General features: G+C 51.3%; 1 protein-coding gene across 8 annotated transcripts in view; it reads left to right on the plus strand.

The window, feature by feature from the left end:
* The window catches only part of MKNK1 (MAPK interacting serine/threonine kinase 1), a 44,266-nt gene extending 24,356 nt beyond the window's left edge, over positions 1-19,910 (plus strand). For 6 of the 8 annotated variants that reach the window (XM_032429748.1, XM_032429757.1, XM_032429764.1 and 3 more), the window contains 9 exons: positions 1,939-2,018; positions 3,577-3,650; positions 6,181-6,285; positions 9,635-9,690; positions 13,170-13,265; positions 14,966-15,160; positions 15,814-15,978; positions 17,229-17,272; positions 18,592-19,910. In XM_032429748.1, coding sequence (XP_032285639.1) covers positions 1,939-2,018; positions 3,577-3,650; positions 6,181-6,285; positions 9,635-9,690; positions 13,170-13,265; positions 14,966-15,160; positions 15,814-15,978; positions 17,229-17,272; positions 18,592-18,826 — 1,050 coding nt within the window. In that variant the 3' untranslated portion in view covers positions 18,827-19,910. The remainder of the gene's footprint in view (positions 1-1,938; positions 2,019-3,576; positions 3,651-6,180; positions 6,286-9,634; positions 9,691-13,169; positions 13,266-14,965; positions 15,161-15,813; positions 15,979-17,228; positions 17,273-18,591) is intronic. The other 2 variants (XM_032429796.1, XM_032429804.1) reach the window with 1 other exon arrangement.
* Positions 19,911-25,019: the final 5,109 nt, after the last annotated feature.

Genomic DNA, 25,019 nt, shown 5'->3' on the forward strand with positions numbered 1-25,019 from the left:
TGTATTTTTTACCCCGTTCCCCAGGTGATTCTTATACCCACCAGAGTTTGGGAACCACGGATCTAGAAACAAGGTCTCATTAAATCCAAGGGGGCAATTCAGATGTATTTCACATCATCCACCTGAGCCCTCAGGTCTAAGTGCTGCCTCATACAGGCAAACCCAGCCAAATTGGCTCCTGAGAGAAGTGTTTCTTCCTGTGACCAACTGGCCATAGTCCCAGCTGCGGGTTAATAAAGGGGAACACTTCTGCTTAAGCCACATTCCCTTTTGTTGGAGTGTTGCTTCATATGGTAACAAAAGTACTACCTCAATTCCTTTTTGGAAACATCAGTATAAATTACAAGTAATTTTTTAAAAATATGCTTAAGTATGGTAATAAGCCACAAATATAAGTTGATTTTCAAAGGTTTGGGGACATTTATGCATCCATCCAGACCTTTTTCTTCAGGGTTGGATTATAAAGAGGAAAACCTGGCCCTCTGTGCCTCGGGGCATCTTTGGTGCAAACACTGAACCCTGGCTTGGTAATTCTTTGGTTTGAGCAGTTCGACCCACATCTCATATCTCTCCTGTCCTTTGGAAGCTCCCTAGAGATGGGCTACTTCTCCCAGCATGGCCCCACAAACATTGGGTTTTATTAGGGCTTCCCTATAGGCATCCTAATGATGAATCCTAGAGTCTCAGGGTTGAAACGGAGTTTCAGGATAATCTGGTCCTGAATTTCTTCCATAACTCCTCAAATAATTGTCCATGTTCTGCGCCCTAACCTCTGATAGCAGGAACCCGTTACTTCTGCAGACAAAATAATACCATTGCTGAATAGCTTGCTGCTAGAAGATTCTTCCTGACTTTGATCTGAAATGCTAGGTAAATGAGTGAGTTAAATAGCTTCTGTGCCCCAGCACTGCACCTCTCTGACTGCTTAGAATGTGGGCCCACTGTGGTTTACTACCAGATGTGGACTTGTATAGAATATTACACCTGGTCCTGGGTGTTTGTGCTATAACACACGGGAGTGGTTTGAAGTATTCTACGCAGCGGTCTGGGAATGAAGGAGCAGGGTGTTACCATCTGTGCTGCCCACTCCATATGTGGGACCGTAAGGCAGAGTCAGCTCTGCAGAAGGCTTTCCCCCAGGCTCTACTCGCAGTGGTTTGGGGCTCTTGATGGGTCTGTGGAGATGTTCAGAGTTAGCCAGTCCCTGCTTAAACCACCTGCTCATCTATTGGCTCACCCATGCCTTCAGTTCCTACTTGCCAAGCATCTCCAGGTATAGGTGGGAGAGACAGTGTCTCTAGGTTCCTTGAGAGAAACTGCATGGGACATAGACAGGGATAGGATAGCAAGGGCTTTGGAGGCAGCTCTGGACTTGAGTGCCAACACTTTTACCACTTACCAGAGCTGTGGACAAAATGTTTGACCTCTTCCTGTCTTTTGGGATTGCGCTGTAAGAACTAACTGAGACTGTGTACCTGAGTTACTGCCAAAGGGCACGTTCTCCGCAGAACTGCAAGGTGGGCCTTGGAGCTTTAGTTCCTCTCCACTGCGTCCTCCAGCCCCCTTGCTCTTCCTCCAACCCTGGAAGATCCTTCAGTGGAGGTTGTAAATCTCACCCTTAAGACAGGAAGAGATGCCCTTGAGGTAGGACCTGGGTAGAGGTAGCTCTTTATCTTCTTGCTGGCTGCCTCAGTGTCCCCATAGGCTTCCACAGTATTTGCTTGGCCAGAGTCAAAATAGGCCCCAGCCAGGCTGGAAAGCTTGGGCCGGTCTCGTGTGTTGCTGGCGGAGTCACGGTGCCTGTGTCACCAAGACCTACTCCACGCTTGCGCTTGAAACTGGATGTGGGCTGAATTGGACCTTGCATTCTCCCAGAGGGCTCCTGCCGAGAGGTGTTTCAAGGTCAGGTGGGTATGACAGATTTTATTCTTTCCATAGATCATCGAAAAACAAGCAGGGCATAGCCGGAGTAGGGTATTTCGAGAGGTGGAGACGCTCTATCAGTGTCAAGGAAACAAGTGAGTACAGTCTTGGGCTACTTGCTGCTTCTCTTGGGAGGATGCTTAGCTGTAGAAAAGGTCATTTCTTACCACCTCCTGACCCCAGCATTTAGCTCACATGCCTTGGCCACAACTGCAGAGGATTCCTTCTGCCTTTCCGTGTTTAAGAGAGAGAGGGGAGAGGAGACGCGGCAGGAGCCTTTGCTTCTGTTCAGGCTGAAGTACTATAAATAACAACCCAGGCAAGCTGGAAGAGAGAGCGATCCGAATGAGGGGCTGGGAGAAGATGGGGTTCCCTCCTTCAAGTGCCTGTGGGAACAAGGCTGACCGAGTGTCACCCGGCACACACCGTGAGGGCCCAGCTTTCATGACTAGATGAGGACAATGAGAGCTAGTACAAATACCACCGTGTTCCGTACCCAGCATGTTAGCGTGTGTGCGGCCGCCACTTAGGCGCCGGGCGCCCGCCTAGCACTCTGCGGGCCAGCTGGGCCAAGGTGGTCTCCGCCCCCGCCTCAGCCGGCTCACCACCAGCTCCAAATGAGTGCTTCTCCCGCGGTGGCTTTAAATCAGGGTCACCTCTAAGACTCTGCTTCCCCCCTCTTCCCTGCACAGCAGGGTCAACGGGGAGCCAGCGACCAGGTATTGATGGCTTTGTCATTAAGCTTGGAGGATGGGGGCTGCTGTTGATTTAACTCCAGGCGCTGCTTCTACAATCTTCTTTCAAATCAGGCCATTTTAGTCATCTTATTTAGAAGCCTTCACACTAGTGAAAGCCTGGTGTCTCCCAAAGTGGTCAGCATTTTTTTATGAGGGACAGATTTTTATTTTCAGCCCTGCAGCTTCTGAGTTCAGCATTAGAGCCTCTACTTGGTTTATTTCGTTCTTTAAAAGAAAAAAAGCCCCCAACACGTCCAATATCCAGGCCGCCGGCTTTCCTCCTGAGTTCCGAGACGACCTTGTTGGTGGCACGGGGTAATGCTCAGGCCGACAGAGAGTGCTCACCGGGGAAGGCCACAAGTGCTACGGCGGCCGGGAACGCGGCCGTTTCATTAAGCAGCGCTTAGCAGTTAGGGTCTAGCGGTGCCCACGTTAGGCCCCAAGTCTATTTGACAGATGTTTCCATTTTCTCCAGGCAATGTAAATACTGCCCTGTGATTTATGGGCAAGAGGGAGGGCAAGTAATTATTTGCTGCTTGCCTCCAGGACACACACCTACTATTCAGTGTTATTAGCCGCAATTGCTTCCAGTCGGCTGCAGATTTTATTCAGTTTAATGTGACCGGGACTTTTTTATAACTCTACCTAGTGGGTTTTAGGGTTGGGGTTTGACAGCACAGACTTGGTGAAAACACCAGAGACTGAACATTATGGAAAGATAAGGTGACCTGAGTCTTGCTAACACTATTGGCTACTTCTCAGACATGAGTCTTTAATAAGCATTCTGATTTCAGGTTGATTTCTGCCCTGCTACAGGGCATATGTATATTTTTTTCATTGTATATTTGTAAGTGGGCTTTAATATATAATACCATTTCCCTTTTTTTCCCTTTCCTCCTGTTTTTTCCTATTTAAGGAACATTTTGGAGCTGATTGAGTTCTTTGAAGATGACACAAGGTTTTACTTGGTCTTTGAGAAATTGCAAGGAGGTACTTACTGTTGAGTATGTGTTTGGACTTCTGATTAAGACCCAGGGTGGTGATCATCCATCATGAATCCCAGAGACTTCTAAAATGAGTCAAGCTAATAAAAAGGATGAAGGACTTAAAACTGCCCTTGATTTGGGAGAAGGGAGGCCGGAGGGAAGGATGTTAATTAGCATTTTGCAGAGCCTAGAATGTCACCTGTGTGGACATTCTATAAATGCCTTCTCATTGTAATAGGACTCATGTATAGATACATTTAGGCATCAATTTATCAATCCATTGTTTTGATGTGTTCACTATTTAAACTAATTATGGGGTGGAAACTCTTGCATACGTTGTGAAGTCCAGAAAGGCTCACCAGAGGAGAGGAGGGTCCCATGGCTTAGGAAGTAGACCCAGGATAGAGAGGAGGCCTGAGGATCTGTATCCTTCAGATGGAAAGATGCCACTCTTGACCGTCACCACTGCTGCCATCACCCACACCCACACCCACAATCACTGGAACGTGTACTCAGGTTGCTTTTCTGACATAGAGAATGGGATAGAGCAGCCCTTGCCCTCACCATCACTCACCCAGCCTGAGGACAGATTTGCAGGGTGCAGGTTAGGGAGGATATCTGGAGCTGAGTGGGGGGCCATGTGGAGGGGTTTGGTGGTTAAGGGAGCATGCTCTAGACCCCCCAAAGCTGGATTTAAGTGTAGCTCCATCACTTACTAGCTGTGTGACTTTGGGCAAGTCACATAACCTTTCTAAACAGTGTTCTCATCTGTAAAATAGGGACTATGACAGCACTTACCTCTTTCAGTAGCTCTGAAGATGCAGTGAGATCATTCATGTGACATGCTTGGCACAGTGCCCTATGGGCACTAAGGGTCCAATAAATGTCAGCTATTAATATTATTAAAACAATTGGGTATGCCGAAGGCTATCTTAGGAGTGGGTAGCATATTACTGTCTATCTGCCCTTTTAACAAATTTGGAAGCAAGAGACTCACTACAGTAGAGCAAATATGAGACTAGCCAGGAGCCAGTTATCTGGGAATGTTCCCTAGCATGCCGGGATCCTTTCATTGTTTAATCTGACAAGTGAAAGATCTTTTATCCCTTCCCTATGCCAAAAACCAGCAATAAGTAAATATGTGCCATTTTTAAAAAAGATTTATTTATTTGAGAGAGAGAGAGCAGGGGGAGGGGCAGAGGGAGAGGAAGAGAGACAGAATCTCAAGCAGACTCCACGCTGGGCACAGAGCTCCATCTCAGAACCCTGAAATCATGACCTGAGCCAAAATCAAGAGTTGGATGCTCAACCGACTGAGCCACCCAGGCGCCCCTGTGCCATTTTTAAGATGCAGAGATAACCCCTCCAGCCCAGAAATACTGACTTCCAGTCATGAGCACAGAGCGCATGGAGCCAGGCCATGTGCTCATGCCTGTGCCATATGTTCATGCCCTTGCCCTGCTCAGCACCACCAAGACATTACATTTAAAATGCTGGGGATCATCTGTAAATGTATTGCTTAGAGGGCAGCCCATGCCCCCAGCAGTCAGACTACACATCCAGTTGAGGGGCAGTCTATACAGGTTCTAAGGCCAGACTTACTGGGCTTAAGTCCTGATGCCTCCACTTACTGGTGTGTCATCTTGAGCAAGTTGCTTAGCCATTCTTGGCTTCAGGTTCCCCATCTATAGAACGGAGATAACTATATTTTGTACAATTTGCACAGTTGTGGTTAAGGCTAAGATAATCTATTTGAAGACTACTACATAGTGCCTGGCACATAGTAACTACTCAATAAATGTTAGCCGTTGCCAACAAAAAATAATATTATTAATAATAAATAGGAAAGTCAGAGGGAAAGCACTTTTCCCCCTTTTTCTAGACTTTCTAGACCTTTACATATCTGTTGAGGGTATGGCGTTTCTGTTTGAAGGCTTGTGCTCTTGTTTGGATCTGAGATCAGATGCAGAGGAGGAAATGTTCCTATGGAGAGGCCCCCCAACCTCATGTGGATTCACTTTTAATTCTTTCTTATTTCAGAAGCCAGATCTGCCTCAATGGCATTAATATTTTTGGTCATACAAATAGTTGTTTTCTCTCCCTTCTGTGCTCATCATGGGCAGGCACAGAAGATGGCAGTCCAGTTCTGTTCAGTCTTTTTTTAAGATTTTATTTATTTATTTGACACAGAGAGATAGAGAGAGAGCACAAGCAGGGGGAGCGGCAGGCAGAGGGAGAGGGAGAAGCAGGCTTCCCGCTGAGCAGGGAGCCCAATGTGGGGCTCGATCCCAGGACCCTGGGATCACGACCTAAGCCGAAGGCAGTTGCTTAACCAACTGAGCCACCCAGGCACCCCATGTTCAGTCCAGTTTTGTGCTGGTACCTCCTCTGTGCCAAGTACCACACTTGGTGCTGGACATTTAGTGATGAATAAGGCTGTGTCCCCACCCCAAACTTGTGCAGACTTGACCTCTGAGAACTTATACTTCCTAGGGCCCGAAACGTCATACCTGTGTGTCTCTTCTGCTCCCCAGGCTCCATCCTGGCCCACATCCAGAAGCAGAAGCACTTCAATGAGCGAGAAGCCAGCCGAGTGGTACAGGATGTGGCCACTGCGCTTGACTTCCTGCACACCAAAGGTGAACCAGGCCTTTGCCTCGGTGATTGGGTTGGACCGGCCAGCCTCTGGGGACAGAAGGGGAGGGGCAGATCAGGCAGAGAACTAGGCCAGGAGCTAGTGCAGCTCACAGCCCCACGCATGAGGGTGAGGGAGTGAGCCAGGATGGTGCTGGGCTTCGGATTTGGATGGCAGGCAGATGTGGTGCTATTAAGAAGGGTAGAGACACGGGAGAAAGAACGGGGGAAAAAAGAGTAAATTTCATGACGAATAAGATGTATGAGTGTGTGGGTATGGATGATCTCCTTTTCCTGTCCTAGAAGGATGCAAGCCTCATCATAATACTATTCTAGTATAAATATTTGGGTGTTTTCTAGTTTTTGTTTTTAAAGATTTTATTTATTTATTTGACACAGAGACAGCGAGAGAGGGAACACAAGCAGGGGGAGTGGGAAAGGGAGAATCAGGCTTCCTGCCGAGCAGGGAGCCCGATGTGGGGCTCGATCCCAGGACCCTGAGATCATGACCTGAGCCGAAGGCAGTCGCTTAACCAACTGAGCCACCCAGGTGCCCCTTCTCGTTTTGTTTTTTGTTTTTTTTTTAACTCAGGACCCTGTGATTAAGATCTGAGCTGAGATCACTTAACCAATTAAGCCACCCAGGCACACCCTTCTAGTCTTTTAAAATATGTCACCTGTATCTCTCTTTTCAAAATCAGCATGATAGTATATATCTAGTTTTATATCTTGTTCACGATAAATGGAAAATGCATTTTTCTACTAACGTGGTTAAGTTTGAGGTATCTGTTGAACATGATGGTAAATTGCAGGTTGCTGTTGTCTGAATTACACTTCAGTTTACAGTCCCTTATCTCGGACTGATTGTTTAAGAACTTTTATAGTGAATTAAATCTTTTTACAAATTGTTTTTATATTTCCATAAATATGTCTGATGGTTACATTTTTAAAACGTGCCTAACAGCAGTGCCATGGAAAAACGAATTCTAGCATTACCTTTTTACCAGCTATGTGCTCTCTCAGTAATGATGTCTTCCCGCAGAATTACAGTGAGAAGAGAGGTAATTACTTCATCAACAGTAGTTAAACGCTGCTCTGGTTAGCGTGCGGCACTATTCTCGCTCGCTTACAGAGCGGTGTGGGCCTGTGTCTGAATCGTGTATGTATAACACAGTTGGGGCACAGTGCCCGGCATGTAGTAGTTCTGCAAGAGTGTTCCTTCCTCCACCCTGATCTGCCGCCAGACAGAAAGCATTTTCATTCCTAATATTAATTCCTTTAAAATAAAGCCATCTGTCTGGTGACAGGAGGGGGTGGATTGAATAGTTGGTAACTTAGCTCTGCTCCCTTCCCCATTGTGGATATTGGCCGGCCACATAGGTTGTGAGAGCCCCAGGCCACTTCTAGGCGCTCTGGGCACACATCCCACCTTGTGCCAGCAGCTCAGTGCATGCTGGGGGCATGTGTGCAGGGAGTTCAGCCTCACTGGTCCTACCTCGTTTCCTCCCATGGCTGAAGGGAGATCTCCACGCTGACAGTGGCCACGTTGGACGCCTGACTGGCACATGGGACGCAAGTTCCTAGAAGGGGTGTCTGTACTTTCCCCAGCATGATGAATAGCACTAGTTCTGTTTCTGAAAGCCGGGATGCATGTAGGTAACACCTGCTTGACAAAGATTTACAACTGTTCCCCGAGCTGCCTCTGCAGATTGCAAAACTGGGTCACGCTTTTTGCAAGACCCATACCTTAGAGGGGGGCAGAGGCGGTTTTATTTTTTATTTATTTTGTAGAAGAAGGCAGTAAAGGGAACAGAGTTGGTGTGGTGGTAGGAGTTCTGAAGTGCTTGCTAACATCTAGCGGACCAGCTGCCCATGTGACTTGAAGTTGGGATGAAAACAATTTCTAGCTGAACTTGGCTGTTTTCTAAATAACTTCACACTGGGAAGATGGATTGGGCAGGAATGGGTCAGCCCGGAAACAAGTTCCGCACTTTTAAATACTGGACATGCTGCAGCTTAACCTCTGGGAAATGAAGCAGAGCAGCTCGATGGCCGGCGTGTTCACAGAGGCAGGCCCATTATTCCGGCATGGCGCTCAGTTCTCAGGCTGGGGGACGACCGGGGCCTTCGGCACCTATTTGGAGAGCAAGGCTCCGTGTGTGGCTCGTGATCCTTCTGTGGGAGCACTTGCTGTAATGGAAAATATCTTTCACTTTTAGTGCAGCAAGCTGTAGCCCGACTCAATTTGTGCAGCCTGGACTGAGTTGCTCTGGGTTCTCATTCAATTAGGTGACTGATGAAGTTACTTAGCCTGCTGGAGCTCAGGTTTTCCCTCCCTGGTGAAGTGCCTCGGGTGGGCTGGGCCTCTGCCTCCTAGCGGGAAATCGGAGGGCGGCCTGAGAAGTTGGTCATCAAGGGAGTTTTAGGAAAGCAGATTCTGCTTTTTCCTATGATTCCGTGAATCCTCTGCTACTTTCCAGTACTTCTGAGCACCAGCTGTTTGGCTCTTGCTCAACCTTCCAGCCCTTCTGTCTCTGCATTGTGCATTCTGCAGAAGGAAAGAGAGATGGAGTTTCTGTGTCCACCACGCCCTATGAGTTGGTTCTCTGTCCCTGTCTTTGGTCAGAAGGTGGTTTTTCCCCACGTGCCTCCTTGGCCAGGTCAGCAGCTTTTAACCCTTCATGGAGTAAGCTGCTGCCTGTGTCTCCTTCAGGAAGTCTCGTCAAAATGCAGAGGAGGGAGGTGTCTCTTAAGAACAGTACCCTCGAGCCAAAGCAGTCCTTGCTGTGCTTCCGACAGGACTGTCTTGGACATGCAGAGCAGGTGAGAAGGGGATTGGACAAGCTTTGGAAGATTTGTTAACTAACACTTGGTCCTCTGAACATGCAGGGAGTCCCACCTAGGGAATCATTTTTTTTTTTTAAGTCGGCCACACAAGAAGAAATGAGGTAGAGCAGCTTCAGCCCCCTGAGATGCTCTTAAACAAGGCAATGATTATTTCTGCATTGCGGTTTCAAGCATGGCCATTTGCAGGGCTCTTTGCTCTGCTTCATATTAGGCTTCTTATTCTTGGTTGTCACTGCAGTGCTGAGAGGTAGGCTAGCTGGGATTCATTTAGCCCCCTTCTTATCCCTGCCCGACTTCTAAAGCTTCGGCTTCAAAAGAACTTGCAGAATCAACTGTGCTTTTGGTTCGTCTCTGGTTACTTCTGCCTCCTGCAGCTCGTTGATTTTTTAATGTACCATAATTGGGAATTAATCTGCGAACAACAGCATTTGGAAAAAATTAATTGTGTGTGGAATGTTTGATAATTATGTGCATATGTTAACCATTTCTTTGCTCTTGTCATTTCAGGCATCGCTCACCGCGATCTGAAGCCGGAAAATATTCTGTGTGAGTCTCCAGAAAAGGTACTTAGGGCTGACTTGTTGGGGGTCACAGTTTACACTGAAGTGGGGAAGCCACCTCTATTTTCAGTTGGGTCGTTAGCAGTTCTCTCAGCCTCAGGTACCAACCTGCACTGATTACTATGGACACATGAGAATGTTAGACCAAATGTGTAGTGTTTCTGCATTCTAAATTGGCTTAATCCCTGTCTCTTCTTTGCTCTTTATCAACAGTGTGATTGGCTTACACCTGAGAGTTTGTAAAACTCTGCACGAAATGAATGTTTTCTAGCCCAGTGCACCTGTCTTTAGAGCAGCTGGTGTGAGCCATAAACAACTCAATCTTCTGTGAAGCCAATCTTTGCCTAGAAAGGATGTTTATGCTACGGTGTATGCCAGCTAGTGCCCACCACTTGAAGTACTAATTAGGAAGCAAGTTCCTGAAAAGGGTTTCTGTTTCCATTTTTATTTCCAAAGATGCCCATTAAAAAGCAAACATATAGATTGGGTGTTGAACAGATGCATCCTATTTTATTTTATTATTTTTTTTTTATTTTTAAAGATTTTATTTATTTATTTGACAGAGAGAGAGACAGCGAGAGCAGGAACACAAGCAGGGGGAGCGGGAGAGGGAGAAGCAGGCTTCTCGCCGAGCAGGGAGCCCGATGTGGGACTCGATCCCAGGACCCTGGGATCATGACCTGAGCCGAAGGCAGACGCTTAACGACTGAGCCACCCAGGCGCCCCTGATGCATCCTATTTTAAACTTTACCTTAACCTACCAGTAAATGGAAGTGTTTGCACTTCCGTAAGCATGTAAGAATTTGACAGATTCTGTGTTTGTTTGGAGGGATTGAGGCCCTGGTGGTTTTGCTGGCGCACATTCATGGCTCTGTGTGTATGTATATGGGTGCATATGTATGAACACACATTGTCAGTCTGAATTAAGGGATAGCCCATAAACAGAAACGGCTGCAAGAGAATGTGGTGAGTGTAAGCTGCTCCTTACAGCTCTTCTGTGGGGAGTAGTAATACATTACCTCAAATAAGATCTTGTGATTTCCTGTCAGTGGCTCTGGCATAAGACTTTATAATTTGTCACCATTATCATTATGATTATTAATAATAATTACAGTTAACATTTCTTGAGTACTTACATTGTGCCAGGCACTTATTAAGTATTTGTAAAATCTCATGAGGTGTAGGTACTATTACTATTCTCATTGTACAGATGATGAAACTGAAGCTCAGGTAGATTAAGAAGCCTGCCCAAAGTCACTCAGCTGGTAAGTAGTAGGGTATATAGATTAAAACTGAGGTAGTCAATCTGGCCCCAGAACTCCACAGACACTCTGATCTACTCTCTTGCCTCCAGTTCACAATATGCTTTCATGGCTTTTGTCCTTTCATTTGATCTTAATGGCTCAGGATTACTGCCCCTTTTCTATGGTTGAAAAACTAAAACTAAGAGCAACCCAAGCATCAAAAGACATTATCCAGAAAATGAAAAGATAAGCCGAGAATGGGAGAAAATATTTGCAAAGCATATATATGATAAGGCTTTAATATCCAAAATATAAAGAACTTCTAAAACTCAACATCAAAAAGACAACCCAATTTTAAAAATGGGCAAAGAACTTGAATAGACATTTCCCCCAAAAAGTACACAGATGGCCAATAGCGTATGAAAAGATGCTCAACATCCTTGGTCATTAGGGAAATGTTGATCAAAACCACCATTAGGGGCACCTGAGTGGCTCAGTTGGTTAAGCATCTGCCTTCAGCTCAGGTCATGATCCCAGAGTCCTGGGATCAGGCCCCACATGGGGCTTCCTGCTCAGCGGGAGTGTGCTTCTCCTTCTCTCTCTGCTCCTCCTCCCGCTCATGCTCCCTCTCTCTCTCTCAAATAAATAAATAAAATCTTAAAAAAACATTAGACACCACCTCACAGCTGCTAGGATGGTTAGAATTTTAAAAAGAAGAAAAAACCAGAGAAGAGCAAATGCTGATGAGGCTGTGGAGAAATTGGAACCCATGGCCAGTGGGAACAGGAAATGGTGTGGCCGCAGTGGAAAGCAGCATGGCAGTTCCTCACCAAGCTAAACAGGATTACCATACCACTCAGCAGTTCCACACCTATGTATATACCCAAAAGAATTGAATACAGAGGTTTGAACTTGAACATCAGTGTTCATTGGAGCATTATTCACAACAGCCAAAGCTGGAAACAACCCAAGTGTCCATCAATAGGTAAATGGATAAACAAAATGTGGTCCCTCCATACAATAGAATATTGTTCAGCCACCCAACAGTAGAAGTTCTGATCCACACTACACCATGGACGAACCTTGAAAGCAGTATGCTAAGTGAAATAAGCCAGACACAAAAAGGCAGATATTGTGTGATTCCAGTTAGTGAAACATCTGAAATAGCCAAATTCATACAGACAGAAAGTAGATGAGATATTTACTGGGGAGTGGGGGGAATGGGGAGTTTCTACCTGATGGTTTCTGTTTGGGATGATGGAAAACTTTTGGAAACAGATCCTGGGGATGGTTGAATAACAGTGTGGCTGTAATTAGTGCCACTGAATTATACATTCAAAAATGGCTAAAGTGGATTATTTTATTTTATATATGTTTTATCACAGTAAAAAAAAGAGAGGTTAAGTGAAAAAGAAGGGTATAAGAGAGAAGGAGGAGGAAGGGAGGGGAGAGGAAAGAAAGGAAGGGAGGAAGGGAAGTTGAGAGACTTTCGGCTTCCCCAGCAGGTCAGCGGCTGAGCTGGGACTCCCACAACCAGCATTTCTGAGAGGCTCACTGTGCTGCTTCCACCACGCAGGCCATTCTCCTGCATGCACGCGAGGTGCCCTCCTGGTCAGCTCTGGAGATGACTCACGTTGTCTGTGGTTTCAGGGGCAACATCCAGTTTGGGTGACCAGCCCTCCCAGTTTGCTCGGGCCCGAGGGGTTTCCCAGGATACACAGCTTTCAGTGCTGCAACCAACAAAGTCCCAAGCAAGCAAAGATGAGTTGGTCACCCCAAGCCACCTGAGGTGGTACCCTCCACTGAATGGGCCACAAAGAGCCTTTCAGGAATACATATTTACTTCTCTGATTCTGCAGCCTACACCATCATTTGTCATTTGTGGGCAAGATTTCCGTAGGTTTGCTGCTCGTTTTACTAAGTACGCAGCAGCCTGGCACCACGTAGCACGCACATTTTCTCTTAGGAAGTGAGGAAAGAGCGTGGGGCAGAGGACACCTCAGGATAAATTCTCAAGTGGTTTCTAACCCAAGGACAGTAAACATGACGTGGCAGAAAAAGCTGGGCTTTGGCATGGCAGCCATAGAGAGAGAGAGTGTGTGTGTGCAATAGTTAGAGCCAGCGAGTGAGAGGGGAAGGAGTGAGGGAGGGTGAGTGACTGTGTCATAGTCACATTGGTCTCCTGGTGCCCTTGGGTTTCTTATATTTGTAACCTTTGCTTTTTGCGTTCCTTTTCAGGTGTCTCCGGTGAAAATCTGTGACTTTGACTTGGGCAGTGGGGTGAAGGTGAACAACTCCTGCACCCCCATAACCACACCAGAGCTGACCACTCCAGTACGTATGGCTGGGCACCCTGTACCACCTCCTTCAGGACTCCTGTACCCTTGGAGCACCCCCAACCCAAAGCTGGAGTCCAGAACAGAGAGCTAAGGAAGGAAAACCGAGTGTTTCTGCCTGAGTTGTCATTTGGCCACTTTGTGAGCCACCCCCACCCACCCCGTCAGGGCTTAGTTGCTAATGAAACTGACATGGGAGCTTTTTGTTTGGGGCAGGTCCTCTGCCAATGATGAGACAAATTGTATCTGTGGGAACAGGCTGAGGGCTGACTCCGGACCCAGGTAAAGACAGACACTAGCCCAGGCCAGCCCTTTGCACCTGAGCACACGATAGCTCTGAGTCCCACTCTCCCTGGCAGCGTCTCAGCACATCCCCCTGTGATGGAGGAGGGGCAATGTGGTCTCTCTGTGGCCAGAACTGAGAGGTCCCAGCTCTCCGCATGTAGGATCACTTGCCTGAGTTATCCTGTTGCTTCCTTCACTTCACATTTCATGCCCAGTTGTGCAGCTGGGAGCTGTTCTTCCTTAGACATCTCTTGTACATACCCAATGTACTATAATTATTATGAGTCTTTTGAGATTTGCATGTTTCATAAGTGATTTTTCCTAATAACCTTTTTTTAAGACATGCATTTCAATGTGCTTGTATCTTATTCTAATTGACATTATTAGAAATGTTTCTGTATTAGCTTCTACTACACTGAGCTACCTTGTTCTCAAAGTCATTAACTCTAATTGCCAATAATATGGAAAATGTCCTTTCTCCACTTCCTATCTTCCCATCTAATTAGTTGTGTGTGTTGGGGGCCAGGGAGGCATCTCTTGGCAAGGCTGCAGTAAGGAAGAGGGGAGCAAAAAGAATGTTTTGTTTTTATCAGCATCTTATATGCAAGGATGGAAGGAAAGAATCCCGAATTCTTGTACTGGGATTTGAAACCAAATCCCTGCCCCCTCCTCGTCCTTCGTTTTCCCATCTATAAATGGGAGAAGTGGGGAGATTGGATTTGTTCTAAGAGCTTTCCCAGCTTGGATGGACTCTTAATTCTGAATTCTTATACCTCCTTGGTCTAAGCTGGCAGAGAAGCTTGGCAGGGACTTCACTTTAAGAACTCCTTATCTTATGGGGGCGCCTGGGTGCCTCAGTCAGTTAAGTGTCCAACTCTTGATTTCAGCTCAGATCTTGATCTCAGGGTCGTGAGTTCAAGCCCTGTGCTGAGCATGGAGCCTACTTAAAATTTAAAAAAAAAATGAAGAAGAAGAAGAAAAAGAAAGAAAAAAAAAAGAACTACTCGCTTTATGTGACTGGATGTCCACAGACCCCCTCCTGGACCCGTGCCCCTGGTACATTGAAGTACCTGTACTTTAAGTGACTGTCTGCAGAGAGCTGAGCAGCTTCTTGACCAGGTGCCTCTGCCTACTGGAGAAGGACCTGGAAAGATGGGAAGGTGACCTGGAACTGGTCATGTGGATCATGGGGAACACTAGGACTCCATTTCCAAACGCTCAGTTAGCCCAGCTTTTCCAGGTGCCCTGGTGGTATCAGGTGAGCCCTCTGGCCGGCTTTCCTGGCAACTCCTTGCTCTTCGGTCCCATCCTCCTGCTGAAGTCCCATGACATTCTGCTCTTTGCCATCTCCTCTCCCTGTGACTAAGCCTCTCTCTTCTCTGCCATTTCCCCTCCCAACCTCGGCCCCCACAGTGTGGCTCTGCAGAGTACATGGCCCCGGAGGTGGTGGAGGTCTTCAGGGACGAGGCCACCTTTTACGACAAGCGCTGTGACCTGTGGAGCCTGGGCGTGGTCCTCTACATCATGCTGAGCGGCTACCCCCCCTTCGTAGGTCACTGTGGGACCGACTGTGGCTGGGACCGGGGAGAGGTCTGCAGCGTGTGCCAGGTGAGCACAGCTCAGGGACCCGCTGCACGGGGCATGCCCAACAGGACTGGGCTGGAGGTGTTCCTGCTCCGGAAGGGGGTCTCTAGTGCCTCTTCCCCTTCTGTCCAAGGGCCCGCGACAGGGGGAGAGAGAGACAGGCTTAGCTGGGAGTTCAGGGGAGAGTTGTTAGAGCGGACCATACCTGAGCTGAGCCTTCATACATGAGTCTTGCCCAAGAAATAGAAGCAGGAGTGGCAGTACCAGCCAAGACATGGAGGAGTGAGACAGCTGCATGTGTATGGGGGAAGAAGAGTAGAAGTGTAAGGTTGGCAGTGGGGGGAGCTATAACCGGACAGATTGCCAGGGGCCCATTTGTGGGGGCCCCATATGAAGGGCCGAGGAATTTGGGCTGTGTTCCCTAGTAGGCATTCCCCAGGTGTCACCCGCCCAGCCCTCCAAGTAGCCTAGCCATCTCTGCCCGACAGGGGCATTCTGTGTGGTGTGATGACTTAGCGGGGATGGGGAGCCAGGGAGGGCCCTGGCCTGTAGCATCCCCAGGCCATGAGCTGCAGCTTCAGCTAAAGCCAAGGGGACCCAGGGTGACCAAATCAATGGCAGGCACATTCCACTTATTCCCTGGTAGCGTGGCCTCAGGAGGAATCTTCTTTACCTAGAACAAGCTGTTCGAGAGCATCCAAGAAGGCAAGTATGAGTTTCCTGACAAGGACTGGGCACACATCTCCAGCGAGGCCAAAGACCTCATCTCCAAGCTCCTGGTTCGAGATGCAAAGCAGAGACTGAGTGCTGCCCAAGTTCTGCAGCACCCTTGGGTGCAAGGGGTGAGTAACCCGGGGAGGGGCGGCAGTCCACCTCCTGAGGCCTGTAGCGTGGCCGTGAGGAAGCTTTTAGAGTAGCGAGTACTGGACAGCAGCCCAGGTGGCTGACCTCAGCTGGAGGGAGACCAGCTTCAGTCCCTGCCCATGTGGAGTGAAGTGGCCACTGACGTAGCCCCGGAAGGAGCCCCTTACTGGTCATAGACTTGGCTCTAACCTTGGCCTCGGACTAGGCTTCTAACTGAGCCTTGCCTCTCAGGAATGAGCAGAGGCCTCTGGGGGATTTGGCACACGCATCAACCACTGGCAGAGGCACACAGTCTCGGAAGCAGCCTGGTATTGGCGTTGGGGCCTGTGGCACCCTCCCCTTAGGTAGACATGTCATGAGCTGAGAACGCTCAGAAGCAGGGCCTTGCTTCCCTGCTTGCAGTGAGGATGCATTCAGGGCACAAAGGTTCTCCTCGTGGTCCTGGGGTGCAGCTTGCCTAAAAGGCAAATGGTGGTGTTTTCCTCAAACAAAGGATCTAGGTCTTTACCAGAAAACATTTTTAACCATCCTCCTCAGTTAGGCATGTTACCTGACTTCTGCCCCTCCAAGGGGTCTGCCAGACCTCCTGTGATTTACTGTGTCATTGGTCTGCCAGGCCCTAGCCAGCCTCAGTGGCCCTTCCAGTGGAAGGAAACAAACATTGCCAGCCCCATGTTATAGGAGGGACCCAATCTAAGAATCTCTGAGTGGCTGATTTCTAGCCACCCAAGAGTTGCTAAATTTACTGAGCACCTACCCCATGCCAGACTCTGGTGATACTGGGATGAGTAAGACCCAATCCCTGTCTTCTTACTCTAGTGGGGAGGGGGAGACAAGGGCATAAATTATGGGATCGTGTAGCAAATGCTCATCAAAAGTGCTAGGGACACAAAAGGACGAGGTTCCACCTCTGCTTGGACAGGGGTAGGGAGGTGGCAGGGGTGGGAGAATGAATGCTTCTCAGGGGAAGTGACCACCGAGCTGGGTCTTGGAGGATAAAGAAGACTTTGCCAGGCAAAGGGAGTGAATCTCCATGCAGAATCAGCTGGGTTCAAGCTGTCCTTTCTTGCTCTCTCCTTGGAAGGTCTGACCCTGCAGGCAAGCTTGGCCAAGTGTCTGTGCTGGGCCAGGAGGCTGTAGTGGCCTACCCACTCTGCACTGGGGTGGGTCGGGCAGCTCTTGAAGGAGGGAGCAGTGCTTACCCCCACGTCTATCCTTCCCATTCTAGCAAGCTCCAGAAAGGGGACTCCCCACGCCGCAAGTCCTCCAGAGGTAAATGCTCCAACCACACCTGATGCCCTTCTTTCTTTGGCTTTGACTTTCCCTCAAACTCTCAGCCACGTTGGGGTGGAGGTGGGGTAGGGAGCCTAGCTCTAGGCTCAGGTGTCATCCTCCTGAAGGGGCTCCCCGGCCTGCCCTCTTTCCCCTCTTCTCTGCTGCCACCTGACGGCCTCCCCTGCCCTCCAGCTCCTTCAAGGCCCCTCAGGTGCTGTTTGCAGGAGAAAAAACGGTTTCCATGTCTGCTTGCATCTAACTAGAAATCACCATTTATAGCCCAAAGACCTTATCTGTAGGTTATTCACCCCAAGGTTCCCTCCCTCGGCTGCGGGTTGGTGACAGTAGCAGGGGGGGCACTGTGAGGCAGTAGGACCAGTTGTCCTGTCACCACTAGACACAGTAATAGTAATGGCCACACTATAGTAAATGCATACCACACGCAGGATATGGTGCTAAGGGCGTTACAGAGATTCTATTCATAATCTTTATGATAAATTTAAAGGAAAGGTGTTCCTATTACCCCATTTTATGGATGAGAAAACCAAGAATAGAGATTGAGGTAACTCACTCAGGGCCACACAGTTGCCTTGGGGAGTTGGACTTTGAACCTGGATCTCTTTGACTCTGGTGCCTTTTAACACCAGACCGTGTTCCTAGTGAGCACTGCCCTATTCCCAAAGGACCAGGGCTACCACACTGTGGGAAGCCCTCCAGGGAGCCACCTCATGACCAGGTGCTGGGAGTTACACGGGAAGTCTTACATCACCGTAATCGCCATTGGGGTGAGCCAGAATGCTGCTGCCGGGGATGGGCCAGCCTGATTCTCTGGAGCTGCGTCCAGGTGCCTTGAGGCTCCGAACCTGTGGCCCACCTTAGAAGATGTATCCGGCAGACCCACGTGCCTGCTGTATGCTAGCCCGGCTGGGCCCCGGGGATACAGACACAAGGGCACGGCCCCTGCTCTTGGAGCTCCCCACCCTGACGGGGGAGGGGGATACATGGGTGCGCGCTTCATGTGCCAGGCCCTTCCTCAGGGAGAGCTGGGTGCAGAGCGTGGGAGCGCGGAGGAGGGTGCTCTGAACAGAAGGGGACATTTGTCCCAACTCCTAAGTCCAAGGACTGTAGTTGAGGCTCAAAGCCATTCCAGCCTCAGTGAAATCAGATTGCAAACCTGGGCAAGAACGACTTTGCGGGGGGGGGGGGGGGGCGGGGGAGGGAGGAGCAGCCCAGAAAAAGCCTCGGGGGGTGTGGGAGTGGGCTGGCCAGGGCGCTGAGCCCCGCTTCCCTCTGCTCTGTGCCGCCCGCCCCTGTAGAAATAGCAGCACGATGGACCTGACGCTCTTCGCAGCTGAGGCCATCGCCCTTAACCGCCAGCTTTCTCAGCGCGAGGAAGACGAGCTGGCAGAGGAGTCCGAGTCGCTGGTCGAGGGCCTCTGCTATGTGAGGCTTTCCCCTCCCTGCAAGTCGCGCCTGGCCCGCCGGAGGGCCCTGGCCCAGGCAGGCCGCAGCGGCGACCCGGAACCGTGCCCAGCTCCCGCCGCACTCTGACCCACTCCGGCCACGGCTTCCCGGACCTCGGCCCGCCCGGCGCAGCCAAAGTCTGCAGAGCACGCAGAGGAAGCTGCTCCGTGGCCCCCCGTCCTGGCCAAGGCCCTGAGGTTCCCACCCAACCCCCCATCTCCCCGGAGTCCTCAAGGAAAAAGCTCCATCCGGAGGGGTTGTCTTTGAAAAGGAAAGCAATCACTTGTCACTTTGCATAATCGCCTGCGGCAGGGACATCTCTGCCGGGCTCCCGCCCACCTGCTCACCCGCCTGCAGATCCAGGATCCGCCTGCTCTCCTGGGCGGGCGGGCGGCAGCGGGCTGGGGCTGCGGCCTTCAGGGAGCCAGGATTGAGAAGCGGCAGTTGACAGAGGCTCTTTACTCTCCCTACACAGTCACTGCCCCCCCACCCCTCGCTGGTCCTTCCTTTGTCCTCCGGATGTCCTCCCTTCGGCTGAGTGAAGCCATCCCCTCAATTCAGGAAAGGGCAGGGAGCCTTCCGCGTTCAGGAGGCCAGATCAGTCTTCCAGTCTGGTACGGGAGAAGCACATAATCTTTCTTTGCTGGGACCAAAACGTGTCCCTCATTTATCATCCTCTTCCTTGTTTGGGATTGCTGCTGAAGTCAGTATTATTTCGTTTAAAAAATGTTTGTTTTTTTAACCATGCACTTCCAGCAAAGATGGGACTTTCAACTCCCACTGCAAGCCGGCGGATTTTCCAGAACATGTCATGGCGTGCTCTTCCTTGAATGTCCATGCATGTGGAAGGTTTTATTCAGCTGTTTCCTGTTATTCTAATTGGTTTTAAGCTGTTAAGACGACGAGTGACTTAGAGGCTGTGTCTGCTGGAGGGCAGCACCAGTCCAGGGCAGTTAGAAGGGGCTCCGTGCCCGAAGTAGCACCAGATCGCAGGCAGCCCTGGTCCAAGCCATGCGCCGGCCTGCTGCCAGAGAGCCTGAGGGCGCATCTGGTGCCCCGAGAAGCCGAGCTGCCCAGCTGCCTGAAGAAAGTGGATCTGTACAAGTCAGACAGACACACAACAGTGCTATTATACAATGTGCTTGTTTTAATAAAACTGTTTTAAATTCTAGCTGTGGCCTTTCTGGTGGTCCTTTCCTCCCCTGTGAACCTGAGAGGGAGACAGGCCTTCTGGAGCGGGGCCGAGTCCAGCCCAGTGGGGAGAAGGTGCCCCTAATTGGGACCTCTAAATCTAGCCCCTCACTGGATCCACAAAACAAGGTGAAGGAGAGATCATTGCTTTTCTTTTTTAGGCGAGGAAATGAAGTTCCTCAACATTGGTCAGTCTCCTGTGCCAGGACCCAGAGAGGAGTGAGAAACAGCCTCTGTCCTGTAGGGTCTCCCTATCAGGCGGAAGACGAGGCATCAGCAACCGTCACACAAACCGGCTTCAAACAACGCCTTAATAAGTGTGCCCTGTGCCCAGGCCAGCCACGCGCCCAAGCAGGAGCGAAGGTCCCCTCAGTCTGGAGCAGCACTAAGCCTTTCTTGAGGATCTGTTGTGTGCCCAGGACTTGCCAGAGTTAGAACAAAGAAAAATGGTGCCTCACGTCCGCAGCTCTCGTGTTCACCATGCAAAGGGCTTTCGTGTGCTTTGTCCTGTGTCACCCTCAGAACCACACTGGAGAGGGCTGGGCTGGGAAGGGGCTTTAGAAGTTCCCAAGCCGGAGCAGGAGGGAGGTCTGAAGGCCAGGGCAGCGGACAAGGTGCTGCCGGCAGCTTCTCTCCCTGGGGAGAGGGGAGATGGGGTCAGCGGCTCCTCAGTCTAGGGCCCATCCGGCAGCATCAGTGCCTCCGTCTTGACGCTGACATCCTTTCTGTTGACAGTCTTCCCTTTGCAGCAACTGTCACCACCCTCACATCCCTGCTTCTCGCTGGAGGTGGATGGGCTGGAAAAACAGGCCTGCAGAATCTAAGCCTTTTGGCCCAAAGTCTCCCAGTCCGTGGGGACTCGGAACCAGGGTATGAGTTTTGTCCCGACTCCAGCCCCAGCCCGTCAGTCCTTCGGGTTGGCCAGCTGAGAGGTGATTTCCAGGGGCTTCCTGGGCTCGTTCTGGGTAGAGCTCCAGCCAGCTCTCAGGCCTCCGTGCCTTTGCTCAGGCGCTGCCCTCTACCAGCCCGCCTCCCCACCCTGGTCCACCTGGCGAGGCCACTGTCATCCTTCCCGGCTCCGCTTCAATGCTACGGCGCCTCCTTCGGTTTTGTTCGTGTTGTCGTGCGCTAAGCAACAGCCGCTGGCAGAGAAATGTCCAGGCATTATCTCCTTTAATTTTCAGAGCCGTCGTGTGAGGTGAGGTACCATTACGTCACCCCACTTAGAACTGATCGGAGAAAGAGAGAAAAACCTTGATGTACAGGTAGGAAGACAGAACCGGGATTCTCCGCAGAGAGACGTGGGACACAGCCGTGCTGCCCGGCTTCAGATGCCAGCTCTGCCACTTAACTAGCTGTGAGCCCTGGGCAAGCGACTCAGTCTCTGAGGGCGGCAGTTCCCTCAACCAAAAATTGGGGCTGCTAGGGCTTACCTCCTGGTCCTGTTGTGAAATGAGGATTAAATGCCGAGTGGTTAGAACAGTTCCGGGCGCGCACGGCCAGCGCGCGGGCCAGGGTTGGCTACGGCAGTTATGGTCCTTCCTACTGCCGTCTCCTCAGCACAGGACACAGTCCCTCTACTCGGAGCCAGCGACGGAGACCAGTTTCCCCCCCTTTCCTTGGCGTGTGTGGAGACGGATCTGCGCTTTCCAGATGGGTCCGGCCTCTGGCCCTTTGTGGGGTTCTCCTGCCGACAGGGTGCTCTGCCCCTCTGGGCTGCAGTCCCTGTCCCCAAGGGGCAGCTGTCTGCGTTTGGGGATCGGGGGTCCTGGGTTCTAGTCCTGCCACTCTTCACTGGGTGACCTTGGGAAGTCCCCTGCCCTTTTTGAGGCCCGGGCCATGTGCCTGGCTCTACTAGGCAGGGGGAGGTATGGCAGACCCACTGAGGGAGGCTCTGGGGCCTGGAACTGTGGCGGCCAGTCCCTTGGCTCTAGGGCTCAGGTGTGGACCGGGCCTTAGGAGGAAGTTGGTTCCAGCCAGCCGGCGTGTTCCAGACCTCAGGCCTCCTGCCTCTAACCCAGTTAGCAGGACTCCTGTCTAACCCCTGTCTGGGGGCCTGGGCACAGGAGCCAAGCCTTCCTCCCTCCAGATGTCCACCCGCCTGAGCTCTTGGGGGCCGCCTCTCCCTGCTGGCCGAATGCCTCTCACCAGACCCCGCTCCCGAACAGCAGTGCCCTGGTCCCATGCCAGCTCCCCGGAGCCAGGAGCCAGGTCCCCCCTCAGCTGGCACTCTTGTTGCCATGGTAGCAGTTGCCTTGGAAGCCACTTCCCCGAGTTCAGCTTTTGAACAGTCTGGGAAAGCGGCCCGTCCCCCAGGGGACCGGGGCATTAATCACGCTCTTTTCCAGGGTCCTCACCCCTCAAGGAAAATAAACGGAACTAAACCACACCGAGGCCTTTTCATCCCCTCCTCCTCCCCAACCCATGCCAGCCTTGGACTCGGCACCTCTGGGGAGGAAAGAGCATAGGCACGCACTCCGGCCCGGACCTCGCGGGGAAACAGAGATTTTGTGGCAGAACTCAGCTGTGACCTGGGGCCTACGCACCCCCAACGCGCCGTCCCAGATCCAGAGGCCTCGGGGACCCAGGCTTCAGCGAGGAGGGCTCTGAGGCTTGCGAGGTGGGGAACAGGTGGGGCAATCATCCTCTAGTGACTCGAGCCTCCACCTCCTTTACCTATGATAGGAAGCACATCACCCAAGGACAAGCTTGTGTTTTCTTTCTCGCAGATGAAACAGCCTGTATTGAGGAAGGAATAAGCAAGCCTCCCTCTCTACATTTCCAATCAACAGGAGAGCAGGCATCACAAAGGTTTCAAGTAGCCTTTAATGACACTCCCCTGTCAAGAGGGAAAAGATGGAGGCCTTGACTGAACACAATGTCTCCCTCTGACGGTATGGTTGCCAATTCCTCCCACCTCAAATAGGACAAGTTAGAAATTCAGGGACAGAGAAATGCTACTTCCCAGCTGAGCACGGAATCTGGACACCGAGGTTCTCTCAAGGACTCTGGGGCCATCCTTCCACTCCCCATGTGTCAGTTTCCCCATCTATTCCATAAGGAGCTTGGATGGGTTTGTAGTTCTGTGATCTTGTAACTGATAATGCTTTACTGTGTCTCTCCTCCATATTTCCTCTTATGTCTCTGGGCCCTGAGGGATTTACAAGGTCAAAACAAAAACAAAACCAAAAACAAAACCCTCTAATTTCGAATTTGGTCTCGTTTTTAGAGGTTAGAGTGTTCTTCTGGGATCTGAAACTCACAATGCACAGGCCTCCCTGCCTCCAGCCTCTGCCATCGGCATCCGCCTTCACCAGGTGGGCAAAGTGAGGTTCAGGAGGTGAGCGGCTGGCCCAGGTCCCACAATGTGAGGTGCCCTGTCCTGCTGACGGTGTGGGGGCCGCCCTCAGCCTTACGCCCCTGCCCAGCTAGTTATGCAAACACTTACTGGGGGTGAGGTGTTGAGATTCCCAGAGCTCAACATCTCAGGAACACATTGTCATAGACAATTATTTTGACAGCTCCTTCTAAAACTAGTCAGTGGGGGATCAATTACGTGTGACAGAGACATGGGCTGTCATTTGATGCCTAATTAGAGGAATAATCAGACCTCATCCTGGAGAGCGGCGCAGGGGACGTTGACCACAGCCGCTGTAGCTGGAGAATCCCCACCTCCGGGGGCTTCCTCTTATGGGGGCCTGGAACACAGCCAGGGGGCCACTGGCGCTCTGCAGTCCCCCTCCTCTCTATGTACCTTTGAGTTCACACCTGTCCTTGCCCAGGCCCCTCTCCAGCCTCCCGGCAGTGCTTACCTCCGCTGAAGCTCAGTCCGGTGACCCTGGCCTTCTCAGGCCCCCACCCCTGCCCAAGGAAAGCCCCTTGTTAGAGACGGAGGTCCCACGGGGCCCATGGCCCTCCTCCCTGCTGACCTGAGGTGGTCCTGCGGGCCCAGGCCCTCCCTGAGCTCTGCCTTGTGTTCAGAAGCCAGGTCCTCTCGGGGCATTCTGTGGGGCTCACTCCCTGAACCGGCCCGTGAGGGGCTCACAGTCTACAGAGGAGACAGAGAACAGGACAGATGATGGGGGAGCAGTGGTAGGCAGCCCACCCACTCAGGCACCATCAGGAATGGCTTTACAGACTTGGGGCTGGCCGAGCAGACACTCAGCAGAAGGGTGGCAGCAGAGAAGGGGTGGAGCAAGGGGCAGGGGTCCCTGTGGAGGCGGAGGGCCGTGGCCTGGCTATGTTGGGTGGCAGACATCGTGGGGAGACAGAGGCACGCACAGAGGCCAGTGGGGCTGGTGATGGGACCCTGGGAAGAGGGCCCAGATGCCTAGGTGCAGGCATAGGACCAGGTCCAGATTCGGGGATTAGGGAGGCCCTGATCCATCAGGGGCCAGAGAATGCAGTAGGTGGCGAGGGCCGGGTCTGGGGGTGGGTTAGGGCTGGGCTGGGCTACCACTGCCCAGCCTTGAATTGGTGGGTCCTGCAAGTACGTTAGACAGGAGGTGCTAGCCATGTCCCCTGGCCACTGGCACCCAGTCCCTGCCAATCCTTCTCCCCATATTTGTTTTCCTCCTACCCCATCTCCTCCCCCCCACCATCTGCTTCCTGCTCTTCCTTCTCAGCCCCCTGCCAGGGATCCCAGGAGGGCTGGGGGGCTCGCCCTCTCAGCCCACTGGCAACTAAGGGGGTGGATACCAAGCCTACCCGAGGAGAAGGAGGTCCCCTGAAATCAGCCTCAAACCAGGACCCCTCAGCCCTGCTCCCCGTAGGAGACCGGAGGTTGACAGGCTGGCGGAGGGGCAAGGGGAGGAGCACGAACTCAGTGGAATACCTCTTTCTCTCCTCCTGTCCCAGTCACTGTTCCTGTCTCTCCTGTTCCAGTCACTGAGCCTCCTCCAGGTCCCCTCCCATGCCCGCCTCTGAGTCCCTAGCAGAAGCCCCGTGTGTCAAATGGCAGAAGAGCGCAGAGTGGGCCCTGAGCATGTGGCCAGGGAGTCTCCTCACATCCCTGGCTGCGAAGCCGCCAGTCTATCCTGCCCCCTCAGGAACCAGCAGCGGAACCTGGGCTGAGAGCCCCAGCGGGCCT

Source organism: Phoca vitulina, unplaced genomic scaffold (genome assembly GCF_004348235.1).
Source record: "Phoca vitulina isolate PV1807 unplaced genomic scaffold, GSC_HSeal_1.0 scaffold2, whole genome shotgun sequence".
Classification (NCBI taxonomy): domain Eukaryota; kingdom Metazoa; phylum Chordata; class Mammalia; order Carnivora; family Phocidae; genus Phoca; species Phoca vitulina.